Genomic DNA, 13,322 nt, shown 5'->3' on the forward strand with positions numbered 1-13,322 from the left:
ACGAAAAATACTTAAGTATACTTTGTTTCATCTATTTTGTGCCATCGTCAAATGCTGAGGTATGATGCCAAATGTGGTATCAAACAAGATCCAGTTTCAGTAAAGCCGCTTTCTTGGATGTTCTTCGACAATCATCTCAAGCACCAACTGGGCTGTTGCTGTTCTTGTCACTTTTTTGTGTTTTTTCACCCAATAGATTGTTACCATATTACATTACTTCCAAAAGCGCTCACGATTACGACCACTTGATTTTTTCATCTCAGATATTTTTAAGCATGTTCAAAGTGTAGCTGTTCTTAAACCTTTGAACTGAAGCTCCCCCCCCCCCAGCACTACCGTCCCGTACACCTATGCTTGTGAGTCGAGAAGATATCATTGCTTATAATAATCATTGCTTCGTTGTTTATTTGTACATATCTAGAGGAGAATAAAACTGCGAATATTGCTTTGTGTATTTTTTTAATTTAATGTTAATGTTGTATACAACATATGATTGATGTAATAAGACATACTTAATTTAAGGGCCACTTCAGTCTATAGACTTTGTAACAATGATAAGTGGATATAGCAGGATAAGTCTGCCTAACCATATATAATGCTACTTCTGTCTTTGCACTTAGAATTCCTGGTCAAGATTTGGGAAAAGTTGAGACAAATTCGTAGGATTATGTTGCGAATTGCAAAGAGCGTTGTTGACAGAAGATCTCGCGATACGTGATTGGCTTTGGTAGGAGGAAAGAGGGTGGGGGGGGGGGGTGAATACTTACAAAATGATCCAGTATACAATCCCTGTTGCCAGGGCAAGTCAGCTTTACCAGTGCACACTAGTCGAGTCTTGACACCCGACTTTCATTGGTAGTTATCATTGAAATTAACAGGATACTTCGCAACCCAGAAATATTACAAGAAATACATTTCTAAAGAAAGATACAACTTTGATAAGTGCCTTTTTTAGAAAGCCAATAAAAGACAGTCATGAAATTTTCTGCAACCACATTACGTTTAACATATTCATTAAGATATTCTAACGAGAAAGTATTTCTTATTCTTATCTGCTACAATCTTTGGCAATTTAGCCTCGCTCCTTTGACATGTAGGGGAAAGTGAGGCAACTAAAAGTCATTGTTGTCCCCATCAGGAACATCGACATAACTCTTTTTGAGATGAATTGCTTTCGTCATCTTGGATTAAAGTTTGGATCAAGGTAGTTGTATTTTCCCTCTTGCAGTTCAAAGTTCGTATAGTCTCCATCAATAAATGATTGACTTTTCTCTGCTAGAACAACCCGATGTGTTGTTGAGTGGGTGTTGGTAAATATATGTGCATTCCTAGAATACAAAGCAAACATTAGGATGATCATTTTACGAAATTTCAATGGAAGAAGATACATCTTATGTAGAGAGCGATATACAATAATAACGAAATTACAAAATTTAATGTGCAGCCAAGTAAGAAGGCAGCTAGAATGCCGAGGCTGAATGCCGAACCTGAATGCCTGAAGAAAAATTCATGGGTATACTGATATCAAAGAACGACATTGTGTCTTTAATAACAAGATTGCATCCTTATAAATAAGTGATTTAAGGGACGCATTTTTCAATATAGCAACTTTTAACTAAATCTATGTATTGACTCGTGGAAACGTCAAAAGCCTGTTAACATTAAGCGGATGTCAATGGAAACCACCTTTTAACAAGCGTGTGATCTTTAAAGGAAGGTTCTAATTGTGTAAGATTTGTATAAGAGGCAAAATATTTTAGCACTTTTTGATTGCTTGCTGTTAAATAATTAAAAATCACTTTACAAACGATGCAGATAATGGAGCAACTCCCCTTTTGAGCAATGAAAAATAAATATTAGTTATACAAGTATAAATAAAAAGCGTTTTAGATCAGTGATAATGCAAGTTTTGTATTTTCCCTTACAAAGAGTGATGTGGTTTTGTTAGCAGTAACTTGCTTATGAGCAAGGTCATTTGACATAAGGAAGTAAAGAAAAAACATTAGGTAACAAGCTGACTTACAAGACAAATGTTTCTTACAGATTAAGGGTCGGTTACTTTTATCGTATTACATCAGGGTTTACAGTACACACCATGTTTTTAAAAGAGCACACCTTATATGAACACCAAGGCTCGATTAGTCAAAAAATAAGACCAGCTTAAGAATATAATGACAAGCCTCAGATGAAAAATTAGAAAAAAACAATGCGTTTAATTGAGAATTTTCTCTCATGTTAACAAAACAAAACAAAACAAAACAAAACAGATTTTACAGCTTATCTGCTATGCCACTAAAAAGGTATTGAAAAAATGCCATTCAGTTGTTTTAGAAACAGCGTATAACATGTAGATGTAGAACAAGAAAAGTGGAAATAAGAACTACATTAAGAAAACACGAGCCTCAATCTTTATAAGAACAATAAGCTTCAGCAAAAATTATCTGGTTCTTATATAAAAAGAATGTGATCCTTATTATGTAATTTCAAGATTAGAAAAAACCCTAAATCACATTTTATCCTACAACAAATTTTCTGTTTTTATATGACAACAGAACAGTTGCATTAGGATTAAATGCAACATAAACGATCCTACGTTTCACATAAAATAGGCATGTTTATATGTTTTGAAAGATAAACAAAACAAGTAGATCAAATATGATAAAACAATAAGCTTTAACAAAACCAGCCTGAAATGACAAGAAACATTAAAGCTACACATGAACAAAATTTATAAGAATTAATCCATTTCACCTTTCGTTGCACTCTCTACAAATATTGTACGGAACATCATCTGGACAATCTATACAGTACCATCGGGGCCCTTTTATTGGCTTTATGCCACACGAGCAGCAATGAAATAAACCCTTAAAAAGATAAAAAATATAGAACAAATAAGATTTTCAGCTACAAACATAAAGTGAACAAGTTCTTCGTTTTTTTGCGTTGTATCTTACAGGCTACACCATGGTAGACACGCCATTGCTGATATTTGAAGATATTATACTAATGCAAAGATCGGTTCCGTGCCTTCTAGATCTATCACGCCAAATGGCTAGCCACGTTTTGTTCCCGTTGTGAAAATAATCTTCATAAAACGCCGTTGAGGCAATTTCATATCCCATAACTTCAAAATAGAGACTTTGCAAACTTTCAATGCAAAATCTCTCTTCCCTCAGCAGGTCTATAAATAAAAAATCTAAACTGAATCATAACAGAAAAAATTGAGCTACCTCTTTGTATTCTTTTCGCAATCTTTTCAAGTTCATAAGTTCTTTATACTCTGCTGAATCTTTTAAATCAAAAGAAATAGCTTCTTCGTCCTGAAGGAACGAAAGTAGTATGACAAAAGCTTTAAAAAACAACAGACATTATGATTGTTATGATTATCAAAGTATTATTATTATTACAATCTATAGAAACAAACTCAATTTTAACAAACTCAAACCTGCAAAAAATACAAGAAGAAGTTTAAGGATCCTCAAATCACGGGTTACTCACAGGTCATTGCTTGATGTTGCAGTTTAAAGGACTAGAGTCTAATCTCAGTGGCATGGTTATTTACAGCTTCTAAGGTCATTATATTTTCAAACCATGTTGTAAAATCAAGGTATCTGCCAGGTATCTCCAACTCAAGAAAGGTTCATTAGTGTCCAAATCAACATTCGAAAAGTGAATAAAAAAACTAATGACATTTCATCTCATATCTTGTATCACATCTCACATTTTAAATACGACAGAAAATTTGTGCTACTTCTATTAATATGTGACACTTCTTGTCTAAGGAAAAACAACAGAAGAAAATTGAGACTTCACTCATTAATACCGTGTAATGTAAAGCCTATTTGAAACAAAAGTATTCATATGCTGGGGCATTTGTAAAGTGCTTCCACTGCAGACAGTTGAGAACATAAATGTCCATGAACAAATGGATACTTAACGACAAAACTATGCAGAAATTTCTTTTATGATCAAAATAGACGCAACAGTTTAGAATAAATCGTACACAAAGAGGTATGCAAATGAAAATGAACTTACAGATGGGTAGGGGGTATCATCCGATTGCATTGTGGTGACACTTGAAGCATCATCATCATCATCATCATTCATGTACACGCTTGGCTTCCATGATGGGAAAAATGTCGAATTTCGGTAGCTCACAGGATTCATTTTCGACTGCAATAGATAATAAGATGATTATTTTTTATTAAATGGTTTTAATAATAACTTAGTTTGGTGCTTTTTATACTTAACCATTTGTTATAAAAAGAACAGCAAAAAATTATATGGATTAAACATTGCCTTAAATTGTTCATTGCAAATCCATCACCTCACGAGTGAGCTAATTCTATGAAAATATACCGAAAAAGAATTTATTTAAAGAAACTAACATACAATAATTGATAAAATTTTTTTTTGAAAAGAGATTCTAGAGTCTATATGCATCAAAAGTATTTCAAACAACGAATTCAAGGAGTAATCAAATCCCACTACTTTGCATGTATTTCGCTCCGTTTTTCCTTGGATACCAGAGCCACAAAATATCAGGCAAAGACTTGGAAGATAGTAGCTCATCCGCATCTCCGTCGCTATCTCCTATTTCCGTGCCTGAATTCATGTGGCTCTGGTGCCGTGGGTAGCTTCGTTTGTGCTGTATCTTTGAAATCCAATTAAAAAATAGGCAGCTCCGTACGTTCTCAGAATATATTAAAAAAGATAAAATAAGACGTTCCAAAAATGATAACAACGCATGGTGATGAACTGGACAAAAAGTAAGGTGAAAATTCGCTTTGTAGAGGCGTGCAAAGTTTTTTGTAGACAATGTGGTAAAAACAAGCTGAAATGGCGAAAATGGGCCTAATTCTAGCTGCGAAGCGATTTAGTAGTGAGAATCCTGTGTGCTGATTGGCTTAGAACATGGTAGCGAACAGAGCTCTCAGCCAATCAAAGATTTGACCGCTATGCTCACTAGACTAGGAATCTAAAATTATTCATAGGTTGACACTAGTGTGGAATTTTCGCAATCTCTGTCTGCAAAGGTTCGCTTGCTCAAACAAAAGTTCAGACCATCCGTTAAACAGAGTCAGTTAAACAGATCTTACCTTCCTTTGGGTTGTCAAATGGGGGATTCTGCCTGGAATTGGTAAACCAGCTCTTGCCAGCTTGATGAAATATTTCTGGACCCGGCTCGAAACCTGCCATACAAAAACAGATGCAATTAAACGAGATACAGACACGAATTTTTCCAGTAGTGCATGCGGGCACATAAACTTGGAAATTTGAAAAATAGCGTTTAAACGATTGTTATGGTTTGTCGTAAAGTAAATATCAATACTCGGATATAGAATTAAAATGAAATTAGGAATGTCAGACAAAAAGAGCCAGCGTATGTGCTATATTTCCAATTTTTGCACTAATTTGTAACTTTATAGTATGAGAAGCTTCTTTTGCATAAAATAATTTATATAATTAGAAAATTATTACAAAAAAGATATCTGATATATATCTTATATTCTGAATATTTATTTTGAGCAAGATATTAAATCTAAATTAGTATGTAAAAGCTAATGATTACTCATCATCAGAGAAATTTCTTAGCAAAAAATTATAAGTAAAGCAGCTAATTTGCCTCAGCCTAGCGGCATTTTGATCGTTAGTACCCACAAGGAAATATAAGGAAGGAACTTTTTTCCATTCCTAGAGATTTCTGAAGAACACAGAATGAATGGTTAAGTTCCCATGTAATGCCTACGTAAGCATCTTTTAGTATTGCGAAAACAGAGAATGAATGGTCGGATTTCTGGGAATAATGTTTGCACATCAGTGGCTCCCACAACTCTTTTCCACACAAACGATATACTAAAAAATTAATGCTATAGCGCTGATGTTCACTGAATATATAAACTGCAATCGCGCGACTACTGTTGCCAAAAATGTGTTTTATGGTGATTTAAGTCGCCATGCATAAATTTCTGCAAGAATGGGAAGATAAAAGAAGAGTGTCATGTGCCATAAGAGGCCAATTCGATGTTTTTTGCATAAACAACAGATTCTTATCGCTTGAATACAATATACAGCGATAAATGATTTTTCTTTTGCGTGAACAAGCACGATTTCCTGCTGCAATACAGCATTTTCTTGTGATGTTTGAATATTCAGATCAGTCAACAAGAAGCATTACAGTAGTGGCCGTTTAAATACACGAAACGCTGTTGGAGCTAAGAAGATTGTCCGAAAATAAAAAAAGCTTTTGATCTACAATAACATCTGGCCGTTTTGGAAACTGCAGTTCAGAAAAGAAGGAAAGTGAACAGAGGTTTAGTGGGATGTACTTAAGATAAACGAAATCATCTAATTAAACCTGTAAAGCATAATCCCCTTTCCCGCCACTAAACCATCAAATGACAACTTACTGATTGCAAAATTTCAAAAATTCTATTAACATGCCCTTGATCGCTTTAGGACAAATTGATAAATGATTAAAACCATAACTTTCAAAGTAACAGCTTTGTTTTTGTAATTTTGAAGTTTGTAAAGAGGAATGTCAACAAGAACATGAAAGAAATATGCTTCAATTGGAGCTCTTTGTTTCAATTTTAGTTACTGGCAGTCTCTTTTGTCTCAGGCGATTCCAACAATTCATGTTGGTCAGCGCTTGTCGAACTTTTGCACAAATTCAGATTAATTTGAGTGCAATGGTAAAGAGTCCGGTGAAAATGCTGAGCAAGGACTAAATGCCCAAACTGCCAAAAACATTAATATGGGTGTGGCATTGAAAGACTGCAGAGAATATCATGGGGTGGGCAGGGCATGAAAAATTTTTTCCTTCCTGTGACCAGACAAAAGCCATGCATAAATTTCCTGCAAGAATGGGAAGATAAAAGAAGAAAGTGTCATGTGCCAAATACCGTAATAACGTGTCACCAGTTTTATAAAATATAGAAGCTTAACCAATTTTACTACCACTACAAGATCAGTTTTTGTTTAGGTGACTGAAAACAATAACAAAGATTCCCAAGCCAGATGAAGATTTGTAAACTTTTATCGAAAAAGAATTTTCAAAAATATTCTCAAGGGTTGATAATAATTATAATAATACAATATATTTATACAGGATAACCTTTTCAGTATAAATGATACTGCTATCGAAAAGGATCCTGTGAAAATCAAAATTTTTAAAGTAAAAGGATCAAAGGTTAACAACATTTTAAAAATAGTGAGTGTTTATTCTCCATTTAAAATTGACAAAGTACTTCTCATTTCTGATGTCACATGGTAAGATGTTATGAATTGACGCTCCTCGGAAAACTTGTTAGGTAGGTTCTTAGGTAGAAAACCCATTTTAACCTGTACAGGACACATACATAAGATACATTTCCTTTGTCTTCATGTTTTTTCTTTCGATAAACATGAAAGAAACAAAGATGCTTCTTGCAAGAGTGTATTTTAAAAAATTTCCTGCAGAACTTTATTCATGAAGAATTTCCTCCGACCGCCCGGTCATATGGTCGGGTGGGTTTCCATGCCCTGGGGGTGGGTAAAACCATTTAGGGATAGGGATCCCTGATAGCAGTTGCATAGGTCAAGCTCTTCAGTGTTATTACTATCGGTGATCAACTAATGAGGTCACCTGTTTTGGAGTTCTATTCCCGAGTGCTCTAGCAATCTTCTCCCATCTTCTTGCTTCAACATCCTCCGGTGGATAGATGTGCAGAAGTTTTTCTAATTTTTCCTAAAATGCAAATTGATCGGTAAAAAATCAGAGAGTAAGTGATAGCAAGTGCGTCATAAACAACATGGTAAACTTTAGAATTATAGGATAATCACTGAAACAGGAAACAGCGCCAAAATGCTTAAACATATGAAGCTTTACGGGAAACAAGCATGCAGATTAAAAATACTGAAGATTACTTTTAACGTCAGATGAGAAAAACAAACGGCTTAGGAGCCAGTTCAGCCATCTTGAAAATAGATCCGTCATGTTGAGGTCAAACGCATTTTAACTTAAATTATACAATATTCCTACAGAACAATTGTTAAAATTCTTATAGGTATGTATTTTTATAAATCAATTTTTGTACAAATATAGTTAACATACAATTAAAGGTATATATTGAAGGAATTCTTCTAATAAACTTACACGTTTGGCCTAATCACTCAAAGCAGACCCAGTGAAATGAAATTAAAGGGCGTTTAGCAAACCAATTAAAACATGACGGGAGAATATCTGTTAATATATAGGCTTTGAAACATCTGTTATAATTGGCCAAACGTTTGGCCTTATAACGTTTGGCAATAATTGGCCTTGAAAGACACGAGGAAGCTCGCTCAATGAGCTCAGCAGAACAAAGGAAGTGATGTTTCAACTTTTCACTCGAAATATCTACGTTTTTTTCTTCAATAGCAAGAAATTATACAGGATAGGGTAATTAGAAGTAAACATATTTATTTCTGTTATCTAGGGCCGGTAACAACGTGCGTTGGGCGAATGTCCTCTCTCCGCTCATGTTCGAATTATGCTTGCAAGAAGTTAATATTATGGGGGCAGGGTATATTGTTTAGCATATATTATATAGGAACAACGCATATTTTCGGTATATTTTTTATAAGACAGGTTTATGATCAAAATGAGTTTTTTACAAGACACTGTCACTTCCAGAGAGGATTACCCCCGCAGGCTTTGACAGTAGGATGAAAATTTAGAGAAATCATTTTCCCGGTCGGTTGCAAGAGTCTTTTATTGAAAGTTTTACTATAATAGCCATTCTGTACTAACTTGCTCCTCCGTAGTCCAAAGTCTGTTAAATGTCATTGCTTTGCTTTCGTCGAGTATTCTCCCTCTAATAATTTTCTGTTGGTCTTGAGAACTGAAAAAATAAATGCTAATATCATACCTCAATCTTAAAGTAGTTCTATATTGATAATAAATTCTCTTACCACTCCTACAATCCCTGACAAACGGTGTATGATACTTTTTACCCCCTCCCCCCAGTTCAATGTTGATTAATATCTCTGCTACTGAAACGCATATGCTCCAATTTTGAAGAGGAGGGGGCAGGTACATGTAGGGCTTTACATGCATGCTACATGGGAATTTGTTTGGGGTTTGTCTCAACTGCTCTGTCAAAATTTTAGTTGTTTGTTTCAAAATCTGTAGCGATGGCGATCAGTCTATGTAGCTTAATGAATATTTTGTATTGGTTTTTGTACTTAACGCACAACTGCTAGCCCAAGATAAGCTGGTTGACCGAAATTGCAGCTGCAAAAAGGAAAATACGCCCTGGTTAAGATTCAAACTGCAGAATTGTCACATTGATTATACTGAATAAGGGATAGACACCCAAATTATAAGGTGATATTGGGTTTTAATGTACGTTAGGTGTCTTATAAAATTGATAGCAGAAAACAAACCCATCTGAAACAGCACATTCATTGTCTTCTTGGATGTTACCATATGGCTTCATACGATCTTCTTCAAGAGCCGAGTCGCCTGTGACATCAACAAGAGGAAGCTGTTTCATAATAGTTTCATTACCATTATTCTTAATCACAGCGGCCTGGACTAACCAAGCTTTGCTTTCACTTGTCGCGATGCAAAATGCATCTCTTTTGGGTTGCAGATCTATTGAGGGTTTACAAATTTAGTTCGTTCATGCCAAATGATGCAAATATAATCTTACGGGGAGCGAGTAAATCAGAATATTTTATACATGTTAGAGTCACTCAGATTATTGAAACATGCATCATGACCTTTCTAAGCATTCAAAAACTAGTTCCAAAATATGAATAGAATGAAAAATGATATGAAAATTCACATAATGCACGGATCTTCATTTTACTCTAAAAACCGAAATAATGTCAAAGCAGTTATGAGTTTCTGTGTGAAACGATGATCAAACCCTTGCAGAGGTTCCAAAACAAATCAGCTAGAACTGTTTTAGTCAACCATATGACTGTCTCGCCACAGCTTGTCTGAATGAACTAGGGTGGCCCTTTGTGATGAATCTAAAGCTTATGGCAAAAGACATAGTGACCTTTCAGTCCATGACACCATTATAACTGAACAATATATTTCATGACGCTTGTATAACACTGAGATACTGAGCCCGACCTTTATGTTATAAATAGCTGCAAAATACAGAAATCTTGCTATTTTTATGATACCAAGCTTTGGGACACTTTGAAAAATGTAATAAAACATGTCTCTTGCCTGTGGTACTTTATCTAAATAGCAACAATATAGGAGTAAAAATTTAGGTGCCAAAATAAAAAAAACTGTTAACAAACCACGTTTTGAACATGTCCTCAACTTTGGTTTTCACAGTCTATTTCATTTGGTATTTTCTTAATTTATTTACTCATTTTATTGACATTACGTTGAATAATGAACTATAAAGGGCACTTTCATCAAAACATTTTAGAAATTGTCTGGCCCTGATCAGCTAGCAGTTATTTCTATTTTTGTAAATATGTTCCTTTTTTAAAACATTGAAAAATAGAATTATATTTCTTTTTATATAGATTACTTTATAACATTTTATTGTAACAAGGTCATTTTTACTGCAGCTAAATTTTGACATACTAGGATAGATAAGCAAAAATAGAGAATGGATGAAAATGAAACCTTTTGTGCGAAAGCTTCTCCTTGTGCTGATCTGGTTCCCACTTTCATACTTCAGTGAATCAGCTGATGTCAAATACTGCATCCAGTCAATATTTGGCAGCCCTATGATTTGCCTTCTCTCTGGTAGTTGTGGAGGGTTCTACAAACATTTTCATCAAAGCATATTTCATTAATTGCATATTTTATTACCAAATTATTGATTAGTTTGATTGGTGCGAGAAATTAGTATGCTATATTAAAAATGGCTTTGAAAAAACAAACATTTGATAATATATTGGCTAAAAGTTTTTTGTCTGACACTCCTCAGAGCATAAAACGTCAGAATTAGGGCCCGAAAGAAATGATGAGAAATATATACCCACTTGTGGATCAAAATAGGCCAATCAGAAAAACGCAAGCACAAGACAAGTATAGTTGTCCAATCAGTGCTGTGTGCCAATAGAAAAATTACCAATGGAGTCCAAGAGAGAAAACAAACTCTTTCTGTCTATACAATAGTGGCTTTTTGTTTTGTATGTCAGATCAATTCTAAAGCTGCTAGATGTTATATTGTTTGCTATCAAATTTCTTTCCAGCTGTGGCAAACATATCACCTACAAAAGTCAAATTCTTATAGCCTGCCATCAGTGCTTGTTCACGTAAACATTGCATGTGGCAATGGTTATCAGACCCTGTTAGGGTCATTTGACAGTTATTCAATATGACTTGAGGTGATGACATACCTTTGATTGCAAGGCCTCAATGAATGATATTGGGTCTTTCAATGCCTTTTCCTTCCATAAGTGCAGCTTCTCAAGATCCTAAATCACATCAATGAGCATCAAGCAAAAGTAATACACAATAATTTTGATGTGAAAGTTCAAACTGATGGCAGAGAAGCCAATGTACATTCATTGCAAGGAGTAGATTAAACTAATTTGCAAAAAACTAACAACCAAAATTGTAATAAGATAGATTCTTTTAAATCACTTAATCACAACAATGAGCTAAATATAAAATGAACGAGACAATGATAAGAAGGATTATTCATTTAAACATGAGAGAGTCTTTTCAGCTAGATTTTTAGTAAAGAAACAGTAATAAAATATAATATAGAAATATAATACAGAAATATAACAAAATACCTTTACAGAATCCATTCTGGCTGCCTCTAACACAATCAATGTTTTTAACATATTCTTGTAACTATGTATGCAAAAGACACAATTATTATTTTGAAATGCAGGATCAATTTTCCCATCAAATTGACACATCAATACTCTTTTGGCATCTGGCATTGGTTTATATCTATTCCCCCTTTAAGACTTTTATGGCCCCAGGTCACATACTTGGGATTATCATTAAACCAAAACCCTTCATTTTATTGAAGAAAAATGAATCCCTAGAAAATATCCTGAAAAGATAGGGGATGGAGTAAGCCTAATGGTGTCTTTGCACCATTAAATTTGAGGTATAAGCAACATAAATCAGGCGTGAAAAGGCTGGAGCAAGTTTGAAACAAAAAATTTAAAGACTCACTCTTTGTTGTGCTTGAAAGCAAGGTGATCAGACTCAAAATAAAATCTATCAAATACATCCCCATCATCATCATCATCATCAGAATCATAATGACAACTGGAATCCTCATCATCACTTGATTCACTACTGTCGTTAGCAGCATTTTCAATTGACATCATCGTTGTCTGACAATTGGACAGATCTGTGTCTATATTATCAATATTGTTTTCTTTGGGTTCATTCTCTGTATGTTTTGAGTTCTGTATAAGGGTAGGCTTCTTAAAATCATTTATGTCTTTAGGAACTTCTGTGACAATGCTGGCGGAAGATTCTATCTGCTGAAGTAAAAAACAGATTTTTGGTGATAATTCTTACTGTTTTTTCACAAGCTCTTCTCAAAAGCCACCATACTCTACAGGAAGATGTCTGGAGAAATGGCTTCACGGTCAACTAAGCAAAATACAAGAACAGGCATTAAAGTAACTCTGAAAAATCAAATAAATGATCAAATTATGATTACTTAGGTATGAACTAAATAGATAGAAACAACCCAAGGTGCATTCCATGTAGTGTTGGTGTGGAGTTTTGTTTTTTCATGTGGCATTGGTGTGAGATGAGCATTTTCTGGTGTATGACATACACTGGAATTCTGGTGAAATTGGGCTCTTATTCTGTAATTTTCCTATGAAGTTCATCATCATCATCCTCACTGCATCAATAATCTGCCTTGGAATTACAGAGGGAGGATGAGGGGTTTGGTTGAAGTAATGTTCCTTGCTTGGGTATTGGACCTTGCTTGGTGTACTGCCCTGACCTTGGCCTACCTTCGGCCTTAGGTTTACATAGAATGCACCCTGGGTAACAAAGGGTTTTTACACATATATTACATCTCTTTGACTAGGCATTTATTGGATAACAGGTGAAGGGTAAATTATTTGTTTAAAAAAAGGATTTGGGCATGTTTACAAAGTCACTTTTTTCGTTCTCTTCTGGTTCTGTTTCAGTGCCTCTCCGTGAATCTTCTTCCATTTCTTCATCATGTTTTGTTTCATCTTCATCTACTACACATATTTCAACATCACTCTCTCCATCATTGGTAATCTGGCTATTATTCATATCGTCTGCTCTCTTTTCATAAATTTCGATACTTTTTCATGTGTTTTTCGAAATTCTGCAGAGCCATTTGAAATTGAGGCTAGAAATC

At 34.6% G+C, this 13,322-nt stretch overlaps 1 protein-coding gene across 2 annotated transcripts; it reads right to left on the reverse strand.

Annotated features, from left to right (window-relative positions):
* Positions 1 to 883: 883 nt before the first annotated feature.
* On the reverse strand, positions 884 to 13,316 carry LOC135693401 (ZZ-type zinc finger-containing protein 3). Of its 2 annotated transcripts, none has more exons than XM_065211878.2 (13): positions 13,085 to 13,316; positions 12,140 to 12,453; positions 11,746 to 11,806; positions 11,344 to 11,421; positions 10,622 to 10,760; positions 9,409 to 9,487; positions 8,774 to 8,864; positions 7,628 to 7,729; positions 5,100 to 5,192; positions 4,036 to 4,173; positions 3,231 to 3,320; positions 2,752 to 2,864; positions 884 to 1,328 (listed from the first exon to the last, which is right to left on the reverse strand). In XM_065211878.2, exons 1-13 carry the CDS (start codon positions 13,232 to 13,234, stop codon positions 1,178 to 1,180), a joined length of 1,599 nt encoding a protein of 532 aa, XP_065067950.2. In that variant the 5' UTR covers positions 13,235 to 13,316; the 3' UTR covers positions 884 to 1,177. The 2 variants fall into 2 exon arrangements, with proteins under 2 accessions (XP_065067950.2, XP_065067949.2); XM_065211877.2 differs by having other exon boundaries at positions 12,140 to 12,456.
* Positions 13,317 to 13,322: the final 6 nt, after the last annotated feature.

Source organism: Rhopilema esculentum, chromosome 11 (assembly GCF_057945365.1).
Source record: "Rhopilema esculentum isolate cy_ngs chromosome 11, ASM5794536v1, whole genome shotgun sequence".
Lineage (NCBI taxonomy): Eukaryota > Metazoa > Cnidaria > Scyphozoa > Rhizostomeae > Rhizostomatidae > Rhopilema > Rhopilema esculentum.